Source organism: Ixodes scapularis, unplaced genomic scaffold, assembly GCF_016920785.2.
Source record: "Ixodes scapularis isolate PalLabHiFi unplaced genomic scaffold, ASM1692078v2 PGA_scaffold1__304_contigs__length_218370807, whole genome shotgun sequence".
Classification (NCBI taxonomy): Eukaryota; Metazoa; Arthropoda; class Arachnida; order Ixodida; family Ixodidae; genus Ixodes; species Ixodes scapularis.
This window is the reverse complement of record NW_024609846.1, coordinates 31,054,960-31,080,419: the sequence shown is the minus strand read 5'-3', so window position 1 is coordinate 31,080,419 and position 25,460 is coordinate 31,054,960. Positions and strand designations below refer to the sequence as shown.

At 47.6% G+C, this 25,460-nt stretch overlaps 1 protein-coding gene across 1 annotated transcript in view; it reads left to right on the top strand.

The window, feature by feature from the left end:
• Window positions 1–8,127: 8,127 nt before the first annotated feature.
• LOC8051600 (GRAM domain-containing protein 4) overlaps window positions 8,128–25,460 on the top strand; it is a 34,369-nt gene continuing 17,036 nt past the window's right edge. Inside the window, exon 1 of the mRNA XM_040210818.3 lies at window positions 8,128–8,278. Coding sequence (XP_040066752.1) covers window positions 8,138–8,278 — 141 coding nt within the window. The 5' untranslated portion in view covers window positions 8,128–8,137. The remainder of the gene's footprint in view (window positions 8,279–25,460) is intronic.

The following is a 25,460-nucleotide window of genomic DNA, read 5'->3' as shown; positions in this document are numbered from 1 at the left end:
ACCGCGGCTTTCATAAAGCATTGAATGTTAAGTGGGTCTGTGGTTCTTTAGAAAATTACCCGACTGATCGCTATCCTTCCATAGACTAATCAATCAATAAATCCGTATGTTGATTTTGCCCCGGTCGTATTGCGTGGAAGACGTTAAAACTACACATTTTTTACTGGTTTTACTATGTCATAAATGGCATATTGCATTCCCATTATAAACTTCACGTTGTGAGTCCTACATAAATATGAACACAGGAAGCCTTTTAAAATGAAGTATTTTTTAAGTTATTATTTAAACCGTATAATCACCCTCGGCGAAATGATAAACGGTAAACCACGCTGAAGTGGTTTACCGTGCAAGCCGGTGTCACAAAAGAAGTAAAGACGTCAAAAATATTACAGCAGGCATATTTTACTCCTTGTTGACTTTTTCCAGCACAAGACTCCAATTAACCGGCAAAAAAATTGCAATTAAAGCATTACTCGAATAATCTGAAAGTTAATCGTTGAACTGCCCAGTCCTGATATACCTTAGGTGAGGGCGGAGGGTGATCGGAAAGTCTCGTGAAGGTCGCTAGCCCTCATCAGTAAAAGAGTATCACTGCGGCCGATGTTGTCTGTGTCGTGGTGCGCGTTGTTTGTTTGGGTTGCATAGTCTACCGTGTTTGAATACAAGATTATTTAGCCAGAAATGTATAGTATGAGCCTCTTGACATCCGCGGCCCTCATCAAGAAAATTGAAGCGGGTGAACCCAGCATTTAATAATAGGAACATTGCTGCGTTGCTCGGTTACACTCGTTTATTACAGTCACGGCAGATATATTAGAACAGTTTGTTTCACTTGTTTCAGTTGTCCTGCTAACCGTGCAGTTTGCAGATTTTAACAAGAAGAGACACTCTCTCCTCATCGCAACGCAGTAGATTTGTTAAGACTCCAAAAAAGTTACCCACACTATGGCACAGTAAAAGGGCAGAGGAACTCAATGGCATGGTAATTTCCAATACAGCGCTAACTTATCTTCATTCTAAATATTTATATTACTGCAAAAGCTAGACGTTAAAAAAAAAGCATAGAAACTGCGATTTCACAACCCACAGTACCAGTATTATGTTATCTGGGTTGGAATTTATTTTGTTTTATTCCCACGTTGATGAACCGATACATTTTTTTTTAAAAGAAACAAATATTTAACATAAATATTCCAGTTCAGCCGGAGACAGGCATTAGTCGTGGTGATCCATGCTTTCCAACGTCTGCCTAGAGCAGACGACGCACCCACAGAAGCGATTATATAAATTTGGGCCTCACGCTGGCAACAGGATTCGATCTTCACTGAAGCACCGAACAGTACTGCATCCTTTTCCGCAAGAATTGTTTTCCCACCGATAGTATGCGACAAAATAAACGCAAAAACCTACGCCGTCTCGCGCGCGAACCGTGGAGAGCCTATGGGGCGGCCGTCCTCCTATCCCCGCTTTGATGATGATGATAGCGCGACCGTAGCGCCACCTCTAGGTCGATCTCGAGGCCAATATTTGGTCCCTACCTTCCAGCCACCGTGGTCGCGCGACGTCAGGTGTTGCCATCGTAGTTGCAGATATGGCACTTTGTATCGCCGCATGTTCACCAACATTCCTGTTCTTGTTTAAACCATACGTTATTGCAGAAATCCCTCTTTAACTCAAAGACAGCTGTGTCGACGTATTGATTACCTAGGTTTCTCTCGGTGGGCTTTCGAGAGGTACCCCTGTACGTCAAAAGACTGCCTCAGAAGAAAGATGGTGAAGAGAAGTGAGCTTAAAGGGGCTGTGTAACAATTTTCAGACTTTGGCCAATTAACTGCGGAAATTAATCTGCGTCACCTATGGAACGAAAAACCGAAAGCCGCATTTTCTTGCGAGCGCTAGTCCTTATAAAAATTTAAAAAAAATCGAAGTTCCAAGTGCCTCTCAACTCTCCACGCCGACTTTCGAGTGACGTCTCTGGGGATCACGTGGTTTCCCCTTGGGCCCTCTCTTCAAAGACCCCAGCCGCATCCTCCGCGATTGTCGACTTTCAAAGGATTAGCCTCGTCGAAGGTCGCGGCGAGCGATGGACACAATGGACGGTTCGCCACGGGGCTGACGGCGAGTGTAGCAGCGGAGGGGGACAGGGTTTGTTGACTTCCGGGTATCCCCCAGAGACGCCGTCATTTTAGTTCCCGTAGCCGCCACTGGCGGCTGCCGGTCGGCAAATAATTCGTTTTTTGCCTTGCGATACGCAGCAGAATAGCCGTTTTTTTTTGGAAAGGTGACGCGTTTTTGGTCACTTGAGCTTGTATAAACAATATAAAAAATGCAAACTGGCAATTCTTTCAACATTAAAACCGTTGCACTGCCCCTTTAAAGGGATACTTCAGCGAAATGTGAAGTATTCCCGTCGTGTTCAAAAATAGGTTGAATATGATCCACAATATCCGTAAATGACAATAATAAATAATAATAATAATAAATAATCGCACGTTTGTATTTTGAGCCTGGTGGCTGTATTTTTCGTTATAAACGGCCCACTCTGGCAAGCGCTCGGAGAAGGCCCAGTGGAGACCACGTGACATCTAACGTAATTGTGACGTAGGTCATCTCGGGACGGGCAAAGCTACAGCGAGGCTGACGTCGAGAGGATGGCCTAGTCATTCCAACCACCGAAGCGGCTGCTTTTGTACGAATTTTGAGTGACGGGTTAATCTTCTGTAATCTTGTAGGGGGACAATAGCGACTTCTGCGACACACAAAAGGCATTCTCGGGAGAAAGGGAGTTCCTCCTGCCCCTCTTCTCTCGTCGTGGCCGGAGACGAGACAACCTCCGTCACTAGCTGTCACGGTTCCTAGACGGGCATTACAAACGAGACGTTGGCGACATCCACCAGGTGCTCTTTGCTAATCGTTTAATTCGTTTTAAAATTCCTTTTCGTGTCTTTTTTAACGAAATATTGGTGTATCCGATGTGAAGCTGCTCCTTTGAACACATATAAACCAAAAAATGAGCGCCGAAATTTCGTTGTACTATCCCTTTAACGTCTGGACACTGAGCCCGCACAGCGCGCTTGTTTGTCCCGGGTTCAGTCGTTGCACATAGCGCTCCAAAAACTTTTTGACCCTGGCTCGCTATGCCTTGCATCAATGTGCTCAGGTTCTTTTTAGTGTGTGTCTCTCTCTCTCTCCCTCTTTAGCTTGTACCTTGTTAGCCGGCCTGGCAAGCACGCGCTGCTGGGCTGTTTTTTGTCGTATGCTTGACAGCTATATTTTGCCTACAATTTTGGGATCAGTTGGCGACGGAGCGGAGTTGCACGCTTGCGTCGCGCAAGCGGACACAATAGGGAGTTTTCGTAGATCGTTTCCGCTGTCCCGCAACGCTCTCCGGAACTCTACAGTCAAAACCATCGGCACGCCGGCGCGGTAGCCGCTTCTTCGTTGCGGAGGGCATAGCGGAGGGGGAAACACGGTCTACGAAAACTCGCTAAAAAAGCTGTTGTCTCCGCTTGCGCGACGAAGCACGCGCAACTGCAAGCCTGCCGAAGTTGCCCTTACGTGCATGCGAATATGGTTGCATGAAAGAGGCACCAGTAAAAACACAAGCAGCGAGTTCCGTCACAACACGTCACATCAGAACACAACACAAGGTGCCCTTTGTTTGTACAGCACTTAAAACGAATATGTTTATTTTTCTAAGAATATTTGCTCCAAAAGCCACTTTTGCTGCTCCGAAACACTGCATGTCTTGGCTGCTCCAGAAAACACTTGCTGCTCCAAAACACTGTTTTGGTTGCTCCAAAGGCTCATTTGCTGCTCCAAAACACTGTTCTGGCTGTTCCAAAGGTGCTCCAAAATGGCTTTGGCCAATCACATCACTGCATAATGTTCAGCCTAAACGTAGCGCTAGCGAACTAAACCACATGCAAAAGTCTATCTCAATTTACAAAAAGAAAGTAATTTTTTTGTAAATTTTAATGGGAAAATGGGACATGTCTTTGCCCATTTTCGGTAGCTGGCGCCATTCAGCTCTCCACAGGTCCGTTAGTCACAATTTTCCCAACTAAAATTTAAGAAAATCGCGTATAACCTGAATAAGATAACGGTTAGTTTTTAGGCTTGCATGTGGTTCGGACTGCCAACGCTACATTTGAGAAAAGAATGAGCGCAAAATGCCTAAATTTCCTTTTTTTTTCTTTTTTTTTCTTTTTTTTTTTTTGGGGGGGGGGGGGGGGGGGGACACATTTTGTAACTGGCGTTCCTTGCGGGTCCCTATAATTTCGTCGAAACTCGTTTGTTGGACAACTTTTCATGGGCACAGGTTTTATGGAAACACGATTGTTTCATCGACACTCGTTACGCGAATTGCACGCTGCCGAGACATTTCGTCGAGCGTGTACTGTGTGCTCGTTAACCCACCGGGTGTAGCACGGTTGCCCCGCGTGTAGAACCCCTGTCGCAAAAGCCCCGCGTCATTAGCCCCACGTTTCGGAAATTTCTCGTTCAATTACCCCGTCAGTCAAACTTCCTGGTAGGGGGTTGGAGTCCTGGTCCGGATGGTGCTCGCCCGATAACTTTCCCCAGAAAGTTAATAAAAAAAACAACCCCAAAATTGTTTGATTTTGTTGAACACATTACGGGGTGGTACGTTGGTTGGCTTTACCACGAACTACTCTAATCCTGACCTGCCCACAGAAGAATGTGCCAGCGCGCACCTTGTAGTACATGGCCGCTGCCGCAGCGTAAAGTCTTTTTCATGTCCCATGGAGCGAGCTAGCTGACGTCATCAGTTTGAAGCGCGAAAACGGCACCTAGTTTCCCCGATCCCAAAGGAACGAAGTAAAGCTGGTGGATTTCGCCTTCGGTTCCATTGGCTGGCGCGCGTCGACGGCGCTCCCATTGGCCGCTGCGCTCGTCAGTTTCCACGACCGCTCACCCTATGGCGCTGCGTGTCCATCAGCGCGCCGTTAACACGGAGCGTCCAAGGTCAGCGCGCTGAGGAGAGCGCACGCGCTGACCGCCCCTAAAAGTACGCAGCAGACGAAAAAGGGAGCGAACGAGCGGCTTGCATGCTTTCGGATTCACAACTCATGAGAAGTGCTATGGTGTACCTCGAGCTTTTGTTTCCTATGGTATCCGCATGTCAATCGAAGGCGCGCAAGGCGAGGCTGCCTTATCTAATCCTCCTGACCTGCTCTCCTCGCGGGCCTCGCGGAATAGAGTTTTCAGTCGGTGTTCGTGTGACAGATTCGTCACTAGCGGCGCCGGCTACCAGAACAGTGGCTATTTATGGGTGATCCAAGAGGGCGCCTTATTTCGACGATGGCAAAACAGCAGTTGGGGATAAAAAAAACGCCCTTGCGCTTGCCTGCCTGAGAAACGCGCTGTTTCGATCCAAGCAATCATGAGAGCGACGCACCCTGCTACGTGCTACTCGTACTGCAGCCTGCTGGCGCCACGCTACGGTAGGTGTTTCCGATCAAGAGCTACCACCAGCCGCGCGCCGTGCAGACCGTGCCCTAGACAGGCTGTGAACCGCGTTTGGGTCGCTCGAAAGCCTTTACCGACGCCCCTAATGGCAAAGCGATGCACTCCAACGGCGAAAGCGTCTTCTATAGGTAGCCATTCCGGGGGCAGATCAGTATTTTAGTAGGTCGTGGGCTTTACAGTGGCCAGTGTGGCCACGTTTATTACGAAACAAAACAACATGAACTCGACAGTGCAGGTGAAATCCCAAAATTAAACCCCATATACTTTTGTCTTCAGTTTCCCAAAATCGAATCGAATCCCCAAGAATCCTCTCGGCACTCCTTTTGTAGACAAGTAGGGGCCTCCTTTCTTTTCAGGGATCGACCAATTCCCCAAGATTCCACCACTCCCAATGGTCGGCGAGCTGTCAGCCTGGCGCTCCAACCGCCAAAACCAGATTCCTCCTAGAGACATTGCCTGCATTGTTCCCAGACTGGCTGGCGCCAACAGCTAAATTATTACATCGGGCAAAAAGCAACAATTTGATACTGAGCAGCGAAACCCACTGTACACTGGCACACTCGGTTAATATAACAATGAGTTCCAAGCGCGGGCTCTCCCGGGGATCTGTCCGTGCAGTCTCCCGAAACGCTCCAGAACACCAACATAAAAAGATAAAAAGATGCCGACGCTATTATAGAAAGATCAACTTTTCTTTAAAAAAGAAACACCTTAATTAATAAACAGGATTTATACATTCTTAACACCGTCCCATATTTCCCCCGTGCCCAAAGCCACGTCCTTACTGCCCCCGTCCTACCCTCTTCGTGCTTCAACCAGCATTGTTCCATGTCTTAGCCTAATCCGTTGAGGGTCTACGAAGGGCATTTCAAGTGAAAGAAACAACGAAATAAGGTTGACGTGACCAATTGACCAATGCGTAAATCTGCATAACCAGCGACGCACTCCGCTGTCATAGAAGTATATACTCGGACGTAAAATTATAGTCTTCATCTACCTAGATAGATACAAATATTTTTAAAACGACGTAAGAATGGAAAATGGTGTTTGGTGCTGCACGTAATAAGTAAAGCGCCACGAGCTGCGCGTCAACAGTTTTGACAGAACCCACTTTGTCCGAACTGTGAAACCGCGCGTGCTTCGGGGTTGGCGAAAGCTTTTGTTAAATTATTCTTCATAAAAAAAAATGTAGCTTTAAATGTTTTGCCAGTGGCCGATATTTTCCGTTTGATCTCACTTCTAACGTCACAAGACGTGAATATGTAAAGCGCGCATTATTACGTCGCAGAAGCCCGCGTGCACACTTTGTCTCTTTGTTGAAAGCAGAAATCTCCGCCCTCACGCTGGGGACCCGGCCACCTGACACGGGGGATTCGCGTCATGGGCTTCTGAATCTGGGGCTTTTAAAAGCGGGGCAAAAATTGCGGGGCGTTTGCCGCGGGGCATTTCACGCGGGGCTTTTGACATCGGGTGCTTTCGTGCACCACTCAGAACCCACCTCGCTCTGCCTGCGTTCACGACGCTTCGTGGCAACAGTCTGCGGCGGCTCATTACAAAAATGTTAAGCCACGTGACCAACCCGTACAAGCCGCTTCGCGGCGACAGTCTCGTGCAACTTATTACAGAAAAAAAAGTAATTAGAGCTGTCGATGAACCGATCTGTCAACGAAACGTCGTTCGGTGATCTGATTGCCACCGGACTTTTGCTGCAAACGTCTGCAGTGTAAACTAAGGCATGGGCGCGTGGCTTTGGAAAGGGCCTCGATTTATATGCACGAGTTCTCGCCCAAACAAAAGTCCGTCTGGTGAGGTAGGCCTTTGTTTGTACTTCAGACGTCCCGTGCCCTGTGGGATTTCCGTAGTGTGTTATGTGAAACTAAGTTACGTTACGAATCCATGTACGTCTGAACAGTGAATAACAACATGGCGGTCATTTGAATTCGAGAACGAGCGGCGACACTTCTGTCGGGGTTTTAGTAGATCCAGTTAATTAGGGCTCGTTTGTGCCCTAACTTTCTATTTTTGAACAGGCGGCTTTCCATATCATAGTCGCGAACTCTCCGCTTGGTGCCGTCAAGTGTATACAGATAGCAAACCGGGTCCCCGGCTTTGAAGTTTTTTTACGGTATTTTGATTTTCGGTGGGGTAAAAACTTATCGAACGTTGCGCGAGAAGTATTTGTAAACCCCCCCCCCCCCCCCCCCCAAACACACACACAGACATACAGAAGCAAGTTCAGATGTCTTAGCTACGTGTAAAGATGTGTTGCCCTCTCAACATCCGTATATCTTTACTAAACGTTAATTGAGAAAGCGACCTATATAATAATTTCCTTCCTTTAAATTTAACTACCTTAAAGGCAATGCTTTTTTTTTTATCGGATTATTTGCGTCGTTTTTTTTTCTCCCTCTTTTGCTCTGGAGCGGTTGAAAGAGCTTCCCGTATACCGATCTCTTAGCTTTGACCCGTGCCACGGCGGCATTTTGCTTCCCGCAGCTTCTTCGTTCTCTGTTTATGTCGTCGATCCATCGCACGAGTGCGGCAGTGACTCAACAAGGTGACGCCACCGTGTCAGACTGCGAGATGTGTTGCCGTCCGGAGTTTGGCGGTGTCGGCACTTGCCGCGACACGTCCCAGACCCCAATCCATGCGGATATCCTTCAGTCGGTCTGGCGAAGCCGCACGGACGCAATGCCGCGGGCGCCGTGCCTCGCACGCTGCTTACCGCCGCCCACAGCGGAGCCTTTCGGTTCGCCGAACGTACCCGATGACTCCGTCGGACGCAGCGGTGAGTCTGCTGGGATTCGGCATTGTATCTAGAGTCTCGTTTACATGAAGGCGACTTCGGCGCATCGACTCCACTCGTTCTTCGAGTGAAGCCGACGCGGCAACGTTTACATGGAGCTCGAACTTATGCAGTTCCGGCACCAGTCGTAACACGTTTTCCGGTGCATCGCACGTGGAGGCCTTTCCACGCGTTCAGTGACCGTAAAGATCGTGCCCGCTGTCTTCGGTGCTGTGGAAGAAGTTACGAGACGGAAGAACATCAAAACCCAAGCGTTTAGGGCTCCAGGCCGGGCCGCCGGGTCACTCTGGACCAGAGGCGACGTGTGTGCGCACGCTTTGAGGACGCCTCCGCGCTTCGCCGCGCCAGACCTCGCCGATCGCGACCGGACCCCGAGTCCGAAAGGCTCCTGCGCAGCCAGGAACGGCACCGAGGTAGGAGCTGCTCGTTCTGCGCTACCATGCAGTGCTCTACAGTGCTCGGAGCTCTCGGTGTCGTTCGTGCTTGCGCCGAAGCCTTTGGGACCCCTTCGGACGCACAAGTCGTACTTCGCAAAGGTTTGGACGGGGGCCGCCCTTGCCGAGGGGAGGAGGACTGACCGTGACGCCCCAAGCGGTTAACTTTAGAGCTACACGGATGGGGGCAACAAATACAATGACTCAGCGCTCGGCCGACATAACCGAACGCGGCGTCAGCATTCGGCTGGAGTTCGTGTTCTCCGGTGAAGGGGAGGAGGGGCTCTTTGGTTACCACCCCGGCTTGCATGAACAATGCAGCATTCAGGGTGCCCAGCTCAGCACAAAAGCCGAAGTGGGTCAAGCTCGCATTCTCTGACGTAGACGTAATAGAGCGCGGGCACAGTACACTGTGCCCGCGCTCTATTATAATTTATAGAAGATGGGATGGACATGCCCATAAGGCCTGTCGGCATGTGCACAGGCCTTATTTTGAGTAAACACCGAAGTGTGGGTAAACAAAAATTGCGGACGAACATACGGGACCGCTCTCCGCGCCGCCGACGAGGTTGGCCGCCGCCATGTTCTCAGCTGTTCACTCGCTCCCGCAGCGAGCGCCTTCCCATAATCCTCCCCGTTCCAAAATGCGATGCGACCTCCGTTTGCATGGGCTGAGTTAATGCGCACTCGCCATCTCGATCCACCTCTGCCTAGCGACTTGAATGCGATGCGCTTCTTTGCGCATTATGCCGTTTACATGACCGCATTGAATGCGACAACTGGATTTGATGCGACTAAGTCGCATTCATGTAAACGCTGCTAGGATGCCTGGTGCCACTGTTGCGACCGTGGAGAATAGAAGGGTAGGAGAGGGCATGACATCAGCCGCGTAGCCTCCACAACCCATGCTCCCTTGACGCCTCGCCTCTTTCTCATTTTCCTCTTTACTCCTCACTTATCAGTCCAACATGGCCACATCACGTGACCGTCGCTAGCCTTCGTCTAGGCTTCGATATGATAAAACCCACCGGACGGAGCGTGCGCAAGCCTGCAAAAAATCCTGCAATCAACCATCCATTTCGCACGTGACATGTCACGCGCACCAATCGCCAGAGAGATCTGTGGTCACGCTGGGCACAATATCGTTTAAACTTTTTATGATTAGGCTTCACCAATATTGCAACGTGCCCCTCCAAGTACTTCTAACCTCCTTGGTTGCGACGAAGTGTTTGGGGGCATCAGAATAGCGGCAGTTTTAACGTTCGCTCCGCTAGTGTAGAGGGCTTTGCGGGAGAAGCTGTCTTTCTTGACCTGTCAACACGTTCTGAGCATGCGCAGTAGCCTCCCTCGCCGGGATATCGGGCGCAACAGCCAGGTGACTTGGCAATTTTTGCCCGGGTGGTAAGTGCTGGGAGAGAAAAAAAAAAAAAAAAGGTGTATGAATGTAGAAAATGCCCAAGGAGCAGCGCTAAAAGTCGCCTCATTCGCCGCTGCAAATTTATTTATTTACGTCGTCCTGTCCTTTTCTGTTCCTTCGACTTATATGTTCATTTCTGCCCCAGTCTCAGGTTTATTCAACATGTTTAACAAAGCGAATGCTTGTTTGCGAGCCGCCGCGGAGAACACGATGTTTGCCCTGCTCGCTCGGCATGCGTTCAAGGTGGCCGCGGGCTCGCTGGTAACACATCGTAGTCCGCAGACACGGTCTCGCGCGTTCCTTATACTACGGTCAGACAAACTGCCTGCAGACATGTTGGTTGCATATGAAGCTTCGAACGTGCTTGAGCGTGCTTGCAGCTAGAACACCGTGTTTGTGTACGAGCAGTGGGATCTGCGGTTCGAAGGAACATGGGCATTCAGACGGAATGCGCAGTGCCCAACTCTGCCGACACACCGCTTTGGTGGCGCTGCTGTCGGCGCGGCGCTAGAGCGCCTCAATGTTGTTGGCCGCTGCGTCTTAGCGGCCAACAACATTGAGGCACTCTACGTGGCGCGTGCGCACCCACTTCACCTCGCGCAAACATTTTTTTTTGCTTGCTGTGTTTTTGTTTTGTATCCGCAAACGCATGCTTGGTGAAATGGTCCGCGTTTTAGTAGAGGGAAGGTCATCGCTGTTACATTGTGTATTGTCATGTAATGAGAGCAACACCTCTTGACGGTGTACTTACTGATTTAGCGAGGAGTGCGGGCGATGGTTGGAGTCCCGGTCGCCGCGGGCTCTCAACCCTGGTTGTCCATTGGCTAAATTGTCAGCGTCTTCAAAAGACAGCCGAGCTCTCGCGGTACAAATGATTATGGCTTAATTTTACTGTAGTTTAGCTGCAAAATCCTAACCCCTTTGGGCCCATCCGCGAGGGGGCCTGTTTCATTTGAACCCTGGATCATCGGGAGCTGTCTCGGAGACGTGCTTACGCCGAGACGAATTTACGAACCGGTGTGACGTTTTCCTGCTTCGAAGGAGAGGATTATGTCGACGAGACCTCGGAGCTCGTCGAGGCGAGGGAGCGATGCAAATGTCCGGGGAATGAATGCGGATGCGGTCTGCGACAGCGGCATGCGTTGGAGGTCGGCATAATAAAATTTGATCACTGCGGCCGGTTCTTGTTCGAAAAGCTATGACGCGAGGGTCACTGACAACTCCAGCATTAATATATTCTTTTTTTTTCCCCTTTTTCTTTCAAATTTCTCGAAATGGTCCATAAAGATCGCCCTAGAGGTAAAGTAAAGTAAGGGACGCAGTATTTGCAGGGAGGAGCGATCGATGTTTTCAAAAAAGCCAGATGAAATGGATAACTTCAAACCGGAAGTGTCGCTTAACTTTCACTCTTTCCCTCTAATCGATGACGGCAATCATCAATCATGGGTGCTCGCGTCTGCCAACGGACCAGTCGCACGCACAATTCCTGTGCACTTGCCAGTGTTCATCCTCAGCGTGCAGAAAACGCGTCACTTTTCCGTTAGAGTTCCTTTTTTTTTAGCTCTGTTTTTTTATTGATTAGCTAAAATTTCATGACCACTTACCTAATACCGTGTTAATCCACCGTTGGCACGCAAAGCAGTTGAAAGGGTCGCTTTCTGCGTAGTCTTATATCCAAAAAAGTCCGTTAAACTAAGTGCTCAGAAACACTTATAACCTTTTTAAATGCAAATACTGCTGATCCCTTCCAGGGATCGTAGCAGGGTGGAAGGTAACATAAAACGAAGCGATAAGTACCAAAGAGTTACTCATTGCGAACACAAAGCTGAAACAAATGCACTTACGGAGTCTTGGTTAATAATTCGGTAAGGAAGTCTATTCCATTCTACAATCGTTCGAGGAAAAAAGGAGAGTTTGAATGGGGTTTTTCCTCGGGTGGCGTGACCATTAGAGAAAGTGATATATTCATCAACGTTAATTTTGTACTGCCCCTTAATTAAATGAAATAAAAAAAAAAACGAAGTCAGCATACACGGTTTCGTTCTTGAACCGGGACAAACCCAAGCTCAAGGAGTTTGCAGACACAACAAGTTAATGAGATATAGGTCTAGAGTTAGAAATAAGCTCTTTGTTTACGGTTTTATGTAGCAATTTAACTCTGGCCATCTTTCAATCGATCGGCACGCCGCCTTCATTTAGTGACCTGTTGAATATAATGGCAAAAAATTTCGACACAAGCTCTGCATATCGTTTTAGAAACGCGTTTGGCAAGGCCCAGTCACCCGCACATTCTCGAGGGCTGGTAAGTGGTCAAACTTGATAAAAGGGGTCACGAAGCCATCATCGCGTGTGAACTCAGATTTAAACTATGCGTTGAAATGATCAGTTATCTTTCTGGAGTCTTTTTCAAGAACGCCATCAATTATACACGCATTTCTGTGTGTAGTGCTTGGTAAGATTTTATTCCAAAACTCTCTAGGCGACGATTTTATAAGGTTGGGAAGAGAGATGTTAAAAAAAGTGAAAGCCGTTTACAACTCCCTGTATCGCCGAATTAAGCGCAGCTCTTGAGGAGGGGGAGGAGGGAAGGGGACTGAGGGGAAGGTATACCCCTCCTCCCTCCTCCTCACCTCCTTATTCTCCTCCTCCCCTCATTCTTGAATCTCCTCGGGGGGGGGGGGGGGGGGGGGTCACGTGACCCCTGGAGAGGGGGGGGGGGGGGCTCGCGCGGTGCATCATGGAACATTTCCCATAATGCACCGCGCGGTTACACCGACGGCGACGGCGACGCCGCTCAAGCCGGGAACGGGCCCCTAAAAGCTGCGCTCTAAAAAACAATCTTGTGCTTATCTGCCCTCATTCGTTCTTTTAACTTGTCGGAAAGATCTTTAACGTTGTCTTTTAGAAACTGATTTGAATGGGTTTTAATTTTCACTTTTAAACGTATTAGTCGACGTTTTAAAATGGATTGTCGTGAGATCCATGGAGTGTTACGGCTTCGCTTTATAGTTCGTACTGGCACATACATTTCAATACAATGGTTCACAGTGTTCTTAAACCTAAGCCACAATTTGGGTCCGGACATTTCGTCGAACGCCGTTTCATCGAACGTCGTTTCATCAAAACCGTTTCATCGAACACCGTTTCATCGAATGCCGTTTCATCGAAGCCGTTTCATCGAACGCTTTTTCATCGAACGCCGTCGCAGCCTGTGATATTTTTGTAATTTATTTTAATTTTTATACACAACGCCATCTAATTTTCCGTTTTTCTATATCACAGGGTGCAGTGTCGAGATAAGTTCAATCGTGAACATATCCTGCTTCGAGGAGAAAGCCTTCATGAAACAGTGACCCTTCTCCATGTTACATGAACGAATTAAAAATAAGACAAAAAAACTGAAAGCCTTCATGTGCGCTTTGCTAGGGTGATGCCCTTCTTTGTAATACCACTCGCCGACAGACCAGCAGCCATCTTGGTTCTCGGCGATGATCCGTGGGGCTTATACACCAACTTATCTTTACAAACAAACCGGAGCGCCCCTAGGGGACGCCACCGGCGCCGCGCATGCGCGATTGGGGTGTGGGCAAGAAGCTCGCCGTCGCCCGTAACCAAACCATCGAAATGCGATGTTGTCGGCGTCGGTATGAGCCCCCTGCCCTTTTTCGCATTCAATGTCTGACTACTTGAGCGGCCTCAGCGAAATTACCGAGGCCTCGTTACACTGCAAAACTCCGCGTGAATAATGTGAGATGTGGCGGTCCATTCCATGTGGACGCCGCACTATGTACGCTAGAGCCTGATTCGCACGATGAGATTTCCCTCGGAATTTTCAGTCGCGACGTCGCTCGGGCTGCAAAAGCGTGAACCGTAGCTGAGATGATCCGTGTGGATACTGAAAATCGCAAGCAGAATCGGACCAAGTAAATCAGGCATCGCAATTCGGTGATGGCCACTTGTAACAATGATCAACATCTTGTATATATACTGTTTACATCGAGCCTACTTACCAAGACTTTTGAGGCCCGCACTTACTTCTTATCGCAAGTACCGGACCCAAGTTTGGTCTACGGACCGGTGTCGTCTGAAAGAGCAGACGACAAGCAGAAAAGTTTGAAAGAGCAGACGACAAGCAGAAAAGTTTGAAAGAGCAGACGACAAGCAGAAAAGTTTGAAAGACCAGACGACAGTTCGAACGATCAGGCGGTCGTTTGAACTTGAAGACGCACTGAACGTAGTCCGCAGGTGGTCCGTACAACTTGACGGTTTTCCGGCGTTCATGTTGTAACAAAAAAAAAAAAAAAAATCTGATGGCCACAAGTATCCGTGAATTCAACCCAAAGTGCTTCCCGACCAAGCAATCGTGGTCCGACGTCGTCTGCTTTTCCCTTTTCACGGCACATATTTACGTTCTCGGACGAACCGAGCACACGAAAACTGACCTTCGAACCTTTCTCGACTCTTTCGGTACAGCCCCAATCGCGGCTTTTTAACGAGAAGGCAGGGTTTTGTCTGATTCCTTTCATAACAACGCAGGAATACACGTCTCGCATTGGGACTTCTGCCCACGGCCCCAGACCGGAAGTGCGCCCGACGCGCCACCACCGCGCCGTGACGTAACAGAGATGGGAAACAAGCACCTTATCTCACAAGTTCGGAGCAGCGTTGTGCAACCCTCGGAGGGAGGGTTAGCGTTTTCCCCCTCGGGTTGGGAGGACCGGTGGACACAAAGGCCACTTTCCAACGCACGGCGAAACAATGGAAGCGCACATGAAGGCACCCTAGTGTTTTATTAGGGAGTTTTCGTAGACCGCGCTGCCCCCTCCGCTAAGCGTTCCGCAACGAAGAAGTTTCTACTGCGCCTGCGCGCCGATAGCCTTGACTGTGGAGTTCCCGCTATCGTAGCGGGTTGCGGAGGGCTTTGCGGGACAGCGAAACCGATCTACGAAAACTCCCTAATAGGGAGTTTTCGTTTACGTTTACGTTAGCGTTTACGTGTAATTTTGGGTTATGTGAGGATCCGGAAGGGATCAGTCCTCTTGGATGACAGAGTACACCCAGGGCTTCACTGTTGTCTTGTGCGGGTTCGCCTTCCTAAGAAAGCGTCCTGAAGATCATTCATAGACAAAAGGGTCGGTGATAAAGATGACAGTAAAGGGGAGGTGGTTCCATCCGGGTGTAGCCCGAAACAATGTTGGCAGATCCTTTGTGTAACTTTTGTCTCTATAAAGTTTTTAAAAAAAGCAGATAAGTTTAATCTGAGCATAAAGTTGATAATCAGAGTATCGTTATATTCTATTTTGCGTGCCCTCCTGTCAGAGTATCGTTATGTTATGAGCGTGCTGTCCTGACAGTTAAATGCTTTTCGTGAATGAACCTTGAACTAAGCGTAAGGGTGCAAACGAGCTGGTGTGAATTGAACATTACTGAAACCCCCAGACAGCAGGTAGAAAACGACACAGAGACAGACACTTAAAAGTGTTTTATGTGTCGGTCCGTTACCTTTAGTGTCATGGTTTCGGTCATGTAAATGAGTAAAGCTTTTCAGTAAGTCGCATACCCAGTTGTTTTTATTTCTTTTTACACCAATTGTTTTTATTTCTAGTAATTTGATACCACCTTCAAAACAATTTTACAAGTGACTACCTTAGTCTTAACAAATGCAAAATATAAAACATCTACAAAGCACTGTTATGCCCCAAAACTCGGTACACTGAAATTCGATGAAACGGCCCTTAGCGGATTCGATGAAACGGCGTTCGATGAAATGGTGTTCGATGAAATGTCCATTCATTCGATGAAACGGCGTTCGATAAAATGTCCGCTAGCCGCCACAATTGGTTAACATCAGAACAGGACTCGGATGAAAGTAAGAAAAACCCCATCAAACTGCAAATCAATCGCATCTAAGATTGATGTATCATCAACTTGAGCGAAGTCCAGCACATTGGTGACCTTAGTGTTATCTTTGACAACCTTGTTCGAGAGCGATAGGGTCGGAAATTCCCTCAACCACTTCGCAAGAAGATAACTTTGCTACGGAATGTCCAATAAAAACAAGATCTAAGATAGACTGCGAGTTCCCGTGCACTCTCGTGAAATATTTCACTTCTTGCGATAAGTCTTTTGTAAAAGCTAGGTCCAGCAATTCTTCGTTATGTTCAAAGTCAACACTGCCTGAAAAATAATTCAGCCAATCTATCTAAGGTAAGTTGAAGTCTCCGCACAAGATAACTCTGGTAGCCTTTAGAGTTTGAAGAACAGAAATGGGCGAATTCGGAGGCCTCTATACACGACTCCAAGGAGATGTACCATTGTACCATTTATCGTCGCTTTACTGAGTACGCCCTCGACACCGGAGATATCATCTAGTTTCCCGATTGCTAATGTTTTCCTGTACTGCTGTCAGCTAAGTCACAGGAAGCCGTCTCTGTTGCTCCACCGAGCGGGAACGCCTCTGACATTCTGGGATGAGGCTTGGGCGTATTATAACGCATCGGCCATCGCGCCATCACAGTCTGCCCTTTGTCAAAGTCGTATAAACCAGCAACCTTTCCTGGGTCCGGACATTTCATCGAACGCCGCTTCATCGAACGCAGTTTTATCGAACGCCGTTTCATCGAACTCCAATTCATCGAAGCCGTTTCGTCGAACGCCGCCTACTTGAGCAGTAGAAATACTTTTATTTTTAGTGCCGGGAGGATAGCAGTGTTTTAATATTTATTATAACTTATAAACTTTTAAAGAAAGAACCTTTTTTGCCACCTTCTATTTTTTTTTTTTAGTAAATGATGACCTGTGTTAATGTGGCCAATAAGAAACGGGAACACTGACGATACTTTTTAAAGTTGTAATCATCAGGTGCAGTGGTGTACGCACGTCCCTTACAAGGGCGTATGGGTCTGGGACTTTTCGGTGTAGGGCGTTTCGGTGTCGGATCTTTCGGTGCGGACTTTTCGGTGCACGGGCTTTTCGGTGCATGGACTTTTCGGTGTGGAACTTTTCGGTGCGCGGACATGTCGGTGCACGGACTTTTCGGTGCACGGACATTTCGGTGCATGGCCAATCATAATCACGGGTCTTTTTTAGTTTGCTCTAAACGTGACAAGCACTTTTTAGCTAGAATTTTAGTTTTTAGCACTTTTTAATATTCTAGACTTGGACATCCATTTAGACCACTTACTGATACACCACCTAGGTGACTTTGTTAGGCGCAGTACCATCCTGCGTGAGGATTGAAGACGTTGGACGTTATGGTTCGTTTGTTGGTGTCCCTTTTCCAACGTACGCACTAGTCGCATCACATGTCTCGGGTAATTTTCAACAATCTCCAGCTTCTTGCTGTTGGGGCCTTTCCTACACAGATTACCAATAATAAAGCCCATAGCTTTACAGAAAGCACCGAGAACGGCTGTATCGACCCAACGCGTAAACACGATGTGATGCGTCTTGTGCGTACGTTGGAAAAGATACACCGGCAAATCACACATAACGTCCAGCGTATCCAGTCCTCCGGCAGAATGGTGCTGCGCCTAACAAAGCCACTTAGGTCGTATATGAGTAAGTGCCCGTAAATGAATGACCAAGTCTACAAATTTACAAAGTGCGAACAAAATCACTTCTACCTAAAATAGTGCTTATTACTTTAAAAAAAATCTTGCGATTTTGAATTATCGTGCACCGAAATGTCCGTGCACCAAAATGTCCGCGCATTGAAAAGACCGCACCGAAACGCCCTACACCGAAACGTCCTACACCGAAATTTAGGATCCCCCCCCCCCCAAAAAAAACAACAACAACAACAACAAAAAAACGTGTTTTTGTTAATTTATAGTAACCGACAGAACCATGGAGATGGTTCCGTCGGTTGACAGGTCCTCGGTTCTGCCGGTTGCAATAAATTGACGAAGAGGGGAGACGCGTCTTTTTTAAGAACATACATGTTCTCAAAAAGAAAGCCGCCTACCTCGACAGAAAAGAATAAGTTACGTATCCACTCAAGTTTTGATATGATAGCTATACCTTCTATGATTCAATAGCCAACGTTTAGGTGGACAAAAATTGACTGGGTAGTAATTCTATTTCTGGTGAATTTAGAGCGACGTCAAAACTATTAAAAAAAAGATAGTAAATTATGTAAAAAAAGTATTGTATGACTCCAAAATTCAGTAAAGGGAAATTCGATGAGACGGCGTCAAGTGATTCGATGAAACGGCATTCGATGAAATGTCCACTTATTCGATGAAACGGCGTTCGATGAAATGTCCGGGCCCGGAGATTTCGTCGAACGCCGTTTCATCGAACACCGTTTTATCGAATAACTGGACATTTCATCGAACGCCGATTCATTGAGCGCCGTTTCATCGAATTTTCCTTTACTGACTTTTGGAGTATATACTTTTTACATAATTTAATATCGATCTTGAAATACGCCGCCCTCGAGCCACCAGAAATAGAATTACTACCCCGGTGAATTGTTTTTCATCCATATCTTGGTTAGTGAATTATAGAAGGTGGCTATCATATCAAAACGTGGGTAGGTACGCGATTTAATCTTTCCTGGCGAGGTAAGCGCCTATTCTCCATGACACACTTTTTCCCACTTCATCTCCCTATTTGTTCACGCGTGAAGAACACTCTCTGAAAAGGAAATGAGCTAATCTCCGCAGTACATATTTTATCCTTTATTTGTCTGTTTATCTTTGTTTTCGATGTCGAAAATCCGGCAGGTCCACGGATCTGTCGGTTACAATAAATTAACAAGAAAGGGAAACGGTCTTTTTTTTTTTTTTTTCTTTTTTTTCTATCATGCGACATGAAGACAGACCATCGCTTCAAGAACGCGTCTTCGTCTTGAAGCAGAATGTACGTCTCTTCAACGGCGAAGATACGCCCTTGTGCGGACGCGCGTTCATCACTGCACCCGTTGTTCAGAGGTTTGAAAAGTGTCATCAGTGTTCCCGTTTTTTATTGGCCACATTAACAACAAAAGTCATCATTTACAAAAAAAAAAAAGAATAGAAAGAGGAGGAAAAAGAAAGTAAAGTATCTTTGATTTATAGATTGGGGCTATCGTCCCGGTGCTGCAAGAAAACTGTTTTCTAGGTGTAAAATTCTTTCTGCTCAAGTAAGCGGTGTTCGATGGAACGGCTTCGATGAAATTGTGTTCGTTGAAACGGCGTTCGGTGAAATGGCTTCGATGAAACGGGGTTCGGTGAAATGGCCGGACCGATCTCTGTACGAACTAAAGCCGCAACCGTCAATGTACAAACACAACCACAGGGAAAGGATATGAGCGCAGTGACGTTGCACTTTTTACGCTGTTTAATTGGCTCGTCGGCTCGTTGCCCGGGCTCCGGCGTTGGCTATCTGATGTAATGACTTGCACGTTTCACGATGCGAGTTGTTCCCCCTTTGTGCATTAGTTCCGAACTTCTAACAATCGGCACGTGACTTTCGCAAGGGGTCTATTTTCACTACAAGTCCGATTCTTACCAGAGCGGATCCTACGAGCCATCGGAACCAATCCAATGCCGTGTGAGTTTTACGTGACCTGGGAGCGGGGCCGCAGTGACGCTCTGAGAGCGTGTCACGGGCTAACATCACTGTAGGGTTGCAGGGGTTTTCCCACGAATTGAAATAAGGGGGGGGGGGGGGGGGGGCATTGAGAATAGAGCAGAAAATACCCCCCCTAGGGTGTGTGTGTAGGGAAATCACCGGCCGGGATGGCTCGTTGCCCGTTTGCGTAAGCAACCCGTTCGTAATCATGTCTTATTCCTCCCTAAGTCTGCTACGGTTGTCTTCCGAATTAATAATATCTTTATTCTGTGCCCTAAAGAAAAAAAAAAAAAAAGAATTGCCTCTAAACAAAATAAGTATGTATAAAGTAAGCAAAGCAGCGTTTTCTGACTAAGGCTTTAATCAATCTTTTTTTCTGGCCAACATGAAGAGCCAGTGACCTACGGTTTCAATTTTTTTTTATTACCTCGTGCGTGTTTTTTTTTGAAGGAACGAGAGACAGGCAGACGGAAGTGTGGAGGTGGTCCTTTGTCTGGTGACCCGATGCCGGATTTTCCCTCAAGTTTCCTTCTGCTCAAACACCTTTATCCCCCAGACTCCTGGACAGCAGGATGTAGAACCACTTAGGCAACCGAGGAATCGATACAAAAAAAAAAAAAAAAAGAATGAATGCTCGAGAATGCGAGTTTTTCTTTGTGCCGGCAAAGAGGGACACGTCACGCGGTCCTTCCCCTGTCTGCCCATTGTTGCGAAGTGCGTCCGAGCAGAGGGCTCTCTCTATGCTCCGTTCGCCCCTAAGCTCACAGTGAGGTGGGAGCTGCGGGTTCGTTGGACTGGTCCGTGTTTGACCACGTGACCAGCTACCCACCCGTACGCACGCGCAGAGAGCGAGGCGGTCCATTGGTTTGGCGACCGCGTGGCTTCCAACGCGCTGTCAGCTTAGGTGGGAACGCAGTACAGTTGAACCTGACCCCACTCCAAAGAATGACCCCACCGATAGGGACGCGAGGAACCTATCCCCTTTCGCCTCCTCCTTTCCTCCCCGCGCGCACAGAAGGGTTCCTTCGTCGTCGAGTTCGCGCAGGGGACGGTAGTCGTGGCAAAGCTTTCCATCGTCGGTGATCAGTCATGCCCGGACCACGCTGCTCAGTTCTTCGGCTGGCCGTGAGTAGCGTTCTTGTTACATCATCCCACTAAGGCGGCAAACGATGATCCTAGAAATCGCACCTTCGTTGGCGACTTTTTGTGTGTTTTCCGCTTGAGCGTTGGGTCAGTGTTCGTCGCGGAAGACTGACGACTACCGCGGAATGATGGTATGCTTCCCGTATCCACCTGGGCTCGGGAAGGTAGGCATAGTTGCATTCGAAGGTGATTGAAGGGTGTAACCATCGTATTATTTTTGATCAGGCAAACGGTGACTTTGGCAGTTCACCGCAATCTCGGCGCGCCTGTGCTTCGAGACCACCGCAAATTGCGGGAATAGAAAGTAGGTAATCTTGCACAAGATTTCTTTTCCAGCTGCCGTTTTGATAATTTTATTTTTCCGGTGTAGTTTAGCAGTGTTTAATGAAGTCATCTGCCTACTATCTGGATAGATTGTGAGATATTACGAGGTGTTCAGTACGCTCACGGTGCTGATATAATATCTCCTTTGAAACCTTCGACGCAACCAACTGCCCATAAGTGCGAACTCACTGTTTAGGCGGAAACAAAACTTCTCGATAGTGCACAACACCTTTGACACGTAAGGACAATCGACGGTGCATGATAAGGCGCACTATACGGAGGAACACTGCGTCTTTCGGCTAATTAGAAAAATCTCCGAGTCTTATAAGTAACGGCAAGGAAGGCGCCCGACACATTTTGTGCAACGTCATGCGTACACCGTCATTGGCTTCCTACGCTTCATCGCCAAGGATTTGCCACTACTTGTTAGCTCGTTGTTTTGCGCAACAGCTGGAACAGGAAATAGCAAAGCACTGTGACAACTCGCAAGAAACCCGAGGAAAGTTTCATGCACCCAGGATTACGGAAACTATACGTATATATGCCTCTGGTGTCTCGTCTGTAAGCTGCGCATTCCGACTTCCTTGTCAGTTTTTCTTGGGGATATCCCCGCAACAACAGAGTTCACTGCGATCCTAAGGTGCGTCATTGCAGTCTGCTCGCTGCTGCATTTGTGCCTGCCGCTTTCGCCGCGTATCGCCTCTCCCTGGTCGGTTAGTTTTTGGCCGCGCATTTTGCATTGCTCTGTCCGTATAGAGGTTATCCGGTCAGCTTGAAGATGTATCGGGTGCTTCTGGGAATATTTTCTATAATTTTTAAAATTAAAATGACTGACTTTTTTTTCTTGGGAATAATTTTTTAGCTAACGGCGGACGTCGGGGATTGGCGAAAACGTATTTAAATTGACCAATTATATTAATTAGTGAGTATGAACGCATGGTTGCAATTAAAGAAAGGGCTGGACGTCTTCAAAAATTCCGAAATCAGTCAATTTTAGGTCGATTTGACCTGATAGTGGCAAGCGCGGAAGTGCACTAAAGTAACCATTTGTGCAGCACGCGCAAGGCCGGCCATGCTAAAACGCGAGGGATAAAAATATCATCTGCGATTTCGCATCGCTGGCCTGCAAGTTCATTAGTCAGTCTCAGTGAAATATTTTGCTAATTAGTATTTTTTTTTTTCAATCCCTAACATGCGGTCAATTCTGAAATTCGCAAGTGTTGTGTATGGTTAGCTGTCGGCTATCTTACAGAGCGATTTTTGACATGGTTTACATCCTGTGGGTTTTGGAGAACTGGGTTTGCTTAGAGCTAGCGCTTATTTGCTGCCGACCTGAGGAAACGACTTTCTGACCGATGACCCGTGCGTTCCTCTCAAGACATAAATAACTCACAAATTTGGGGTTAAAGCAGGAGGACGATGCCTACATTTTGCAATGTGCAGGCATTGCAAAACGTAATCCTTTAATCGGGCACAAGCTTTCGGCTAAATGCGTATTCCGGGTTTAGAATAAAGGCCTGTTCACCCATACAGCGGAGCACTACGTGAGCGCTCCAAGGAGCGCTCATGTGGCGCTTTCTAGTGCGTGACTTAGTTCTAACATAGCGCGCGATTAGCGCTTCTGTAGCGCCTTCTTAGCGCTCCAGTAGCGACGTGTTAGCGCTTCTTGTACCACGATGCTGCGGATTGGCCCGTGCACTGCGGTTCAGGGTTCCTGTGGTTGGGTGTGCGTCAGCAGCTCCATGGCGGACATGTGGGATGCTGAAATAGAAATGCGACAAATGCTCTTACATACGCGATTAGTGCATATATGTGTGGACGGCTTAACGCTGCAGAAGAGCCTTCTGGGTGCGCGAAATCTTTCGCCGCCGAGATACCGACGGGTACTCGGCGAACCTTGTTCCCACGCTGAGGGACCGAGACACAGAGGTCTTTCGAAGGCGATTATTTTTAAGTGCGTGTCTTTGAAACCAGGGTCACGCATATCGAATAGAAAGCGATGAGGTCGTACCCAATCAATTAGTCGCTCAGAGTCCTTGACTCTGGATCGCCTGCCCGACCCTTTGCTTGGAGAGCGGCTGTTTTACTTCCTCTTCTTTCAATGCCAAAAGAAGAACAACAAAGGAATCGCCGTGCACGCGCTGTTCCGCAGCAGCAAGCATGGCACAAGGAGCGTGAGAGAGCTAACAAAGCACTTCTGTAGCGCTAACAAAGCGCTTCTGAAGTGCTAACAGAGCGCTGCTGAAGCGCTGGGAAAGCGCCACATGAGCGCTCCTTCGAGCGTTCACGTAGTGCTAACTTTGCGCTTCGCTGTATGTGTGAAACCGGCCTTTGAATGGTCATAAGTGGATTTTTCGACAAAGTATTTTCCAATCTTTTAGTGAACTGTTGCTCCAGAAATTAGTCTAACGCTCTTTAATGCGTGACTTATTGCAATTATATTTTTTAGGCAACGAGTACTATTAGCGGCGAGATGTTTCGGTGGCGCCCTCGTTTGCTTACCTTTCGTGACGTCATTACCTTGTAAACAACAAGTTCAATGGTGTTTGTAATGAGCAGGTGGAAGCCTCAAATCTGATCGCTCTCAAAGCAACACTGCCAACACCGTCAAAATTGAACTTCTTACATTCCTCTTATTTACGTCGATGAGTCATCATTTGCTGACGTCATAGTCAGCATTCGGCCAATTGGGCTGGGCTGACCACAGCGACGCTTTCGATCGCTCACGTCGCCAATAGTGCCTTCTTCTTCAATGAGTCTCTACGCTAAAAATGAATATAAGCGATCTCGATGCTCAGGACATTAGGTGCATTTTTTTTATGTGTTAATGTTCGGAACAATAATAAAATGCTCGGAATAGATGCTCCAGGCAACCGCTTTCCCAGTGGACACCAAGCTTCAATTCACTGGGCAAGCATGTTAACTTCATTCTCTCGATTATATCAGCGATCTCACGATCCAAAGGAGAAAATTGGCTCAGAAAGGTGGGAGGAATCAAATTATAGTGCAACTAGATGCACAAAAACTGTCGAGTGTGCCGTGTCTCTCGCAGTCTTCAACTTGGGTCCTCGAGGCTTTGAGAAAGTTCTTTTGGGGATGAGCTTTGACCCAGGGAGCCACCAGACATCACAGGCCGTGAAGGTCACTCGGATGAAGGTTGCAAAGGCCCAATGCACTCGAGTCCTTCGAGGCATCGCGCAAGAGGCAAAAGATAAAAGCTGTGGCCAAAGCACAGAAGGGCAATAGAGACAGACTGACGTACGCTCCTGGAGCATTTTAGGTCAGGTGGAGGGGGATCGGTGGCCGAGTTGGTTAGCGCACACCAGCTCGGAGCACGTGGAGCGAAAGCTCGCCCTGCAGAACCCAGGGATCCTGGGCTCAATCCCCACCCCTGCCCGTTTCGAACTGGATGAGCATCGTACCGGCGTGCGGTCGTGTATCGCTATTGCGTGGTGCCCCCAGGCTAGCGGTTGTCCGGCTCAATTGCTCATCTACAGCTGGGAGATTCGTCGCCCGTCGAGGCAGACCAAGTTCTAGACTGTATTAGCAGAAACACAACCCAATTAGGTCAAGTGGCAAGTGCCATCTAAAGTGGAACACAATATGGATTTTCAAACGTGTTTTCCTCAGCTTCATGCTTTGACCATTCTTTAATTTCTCAAAAACTATCGATCGATGACTGAAGTACCTTTCTAACTGCTGTGCGGTTTTTCTGGGGGGAAATGTACCGGAGAACTCGACTATGCGCTCACTTTTTCAAGATTGTTATTTCTTTAGGGAGAAAGTGTCGACTTTTGTAACAGTAAAAAAAAAAAGAGTGAAATCAACCCCTTTTTTGAAGTTTACTTTCACGCTAAATATGGCACTTAAAATTATTTGAAATCCACTGCCGATTAGTCTAGTCACTCGTTCTTACATCCAAGCGAACAAATTGTGACATTTTGGTACTGTTTTTAAACGAGTTTTTTTTTTCCCCTTGGCACTACTAGTTGTACAATATATTTGACATATGAGGCTGTAACTTGGCACGAAATTGACCTTTTCAGCTGAAAGTTGGTGTAGCCTCCCAAGTTTGCGTGCCTAGTATACTCTGTCAATTTCATTGAAATAGCATCAGTACTTAAAAAGTAGACCCTTCAAGGGCCAGCCGCAGAGAGTTGGACACTGGTAATGCATCATGCAAAAGACACTGCGGACATGTTCGAAGCACACAAACACATAAAGCAAACATGATTTTAACATGTATGAAGCGCAGACAATTATGTCATCGTGTCTCCAGCGAACATCG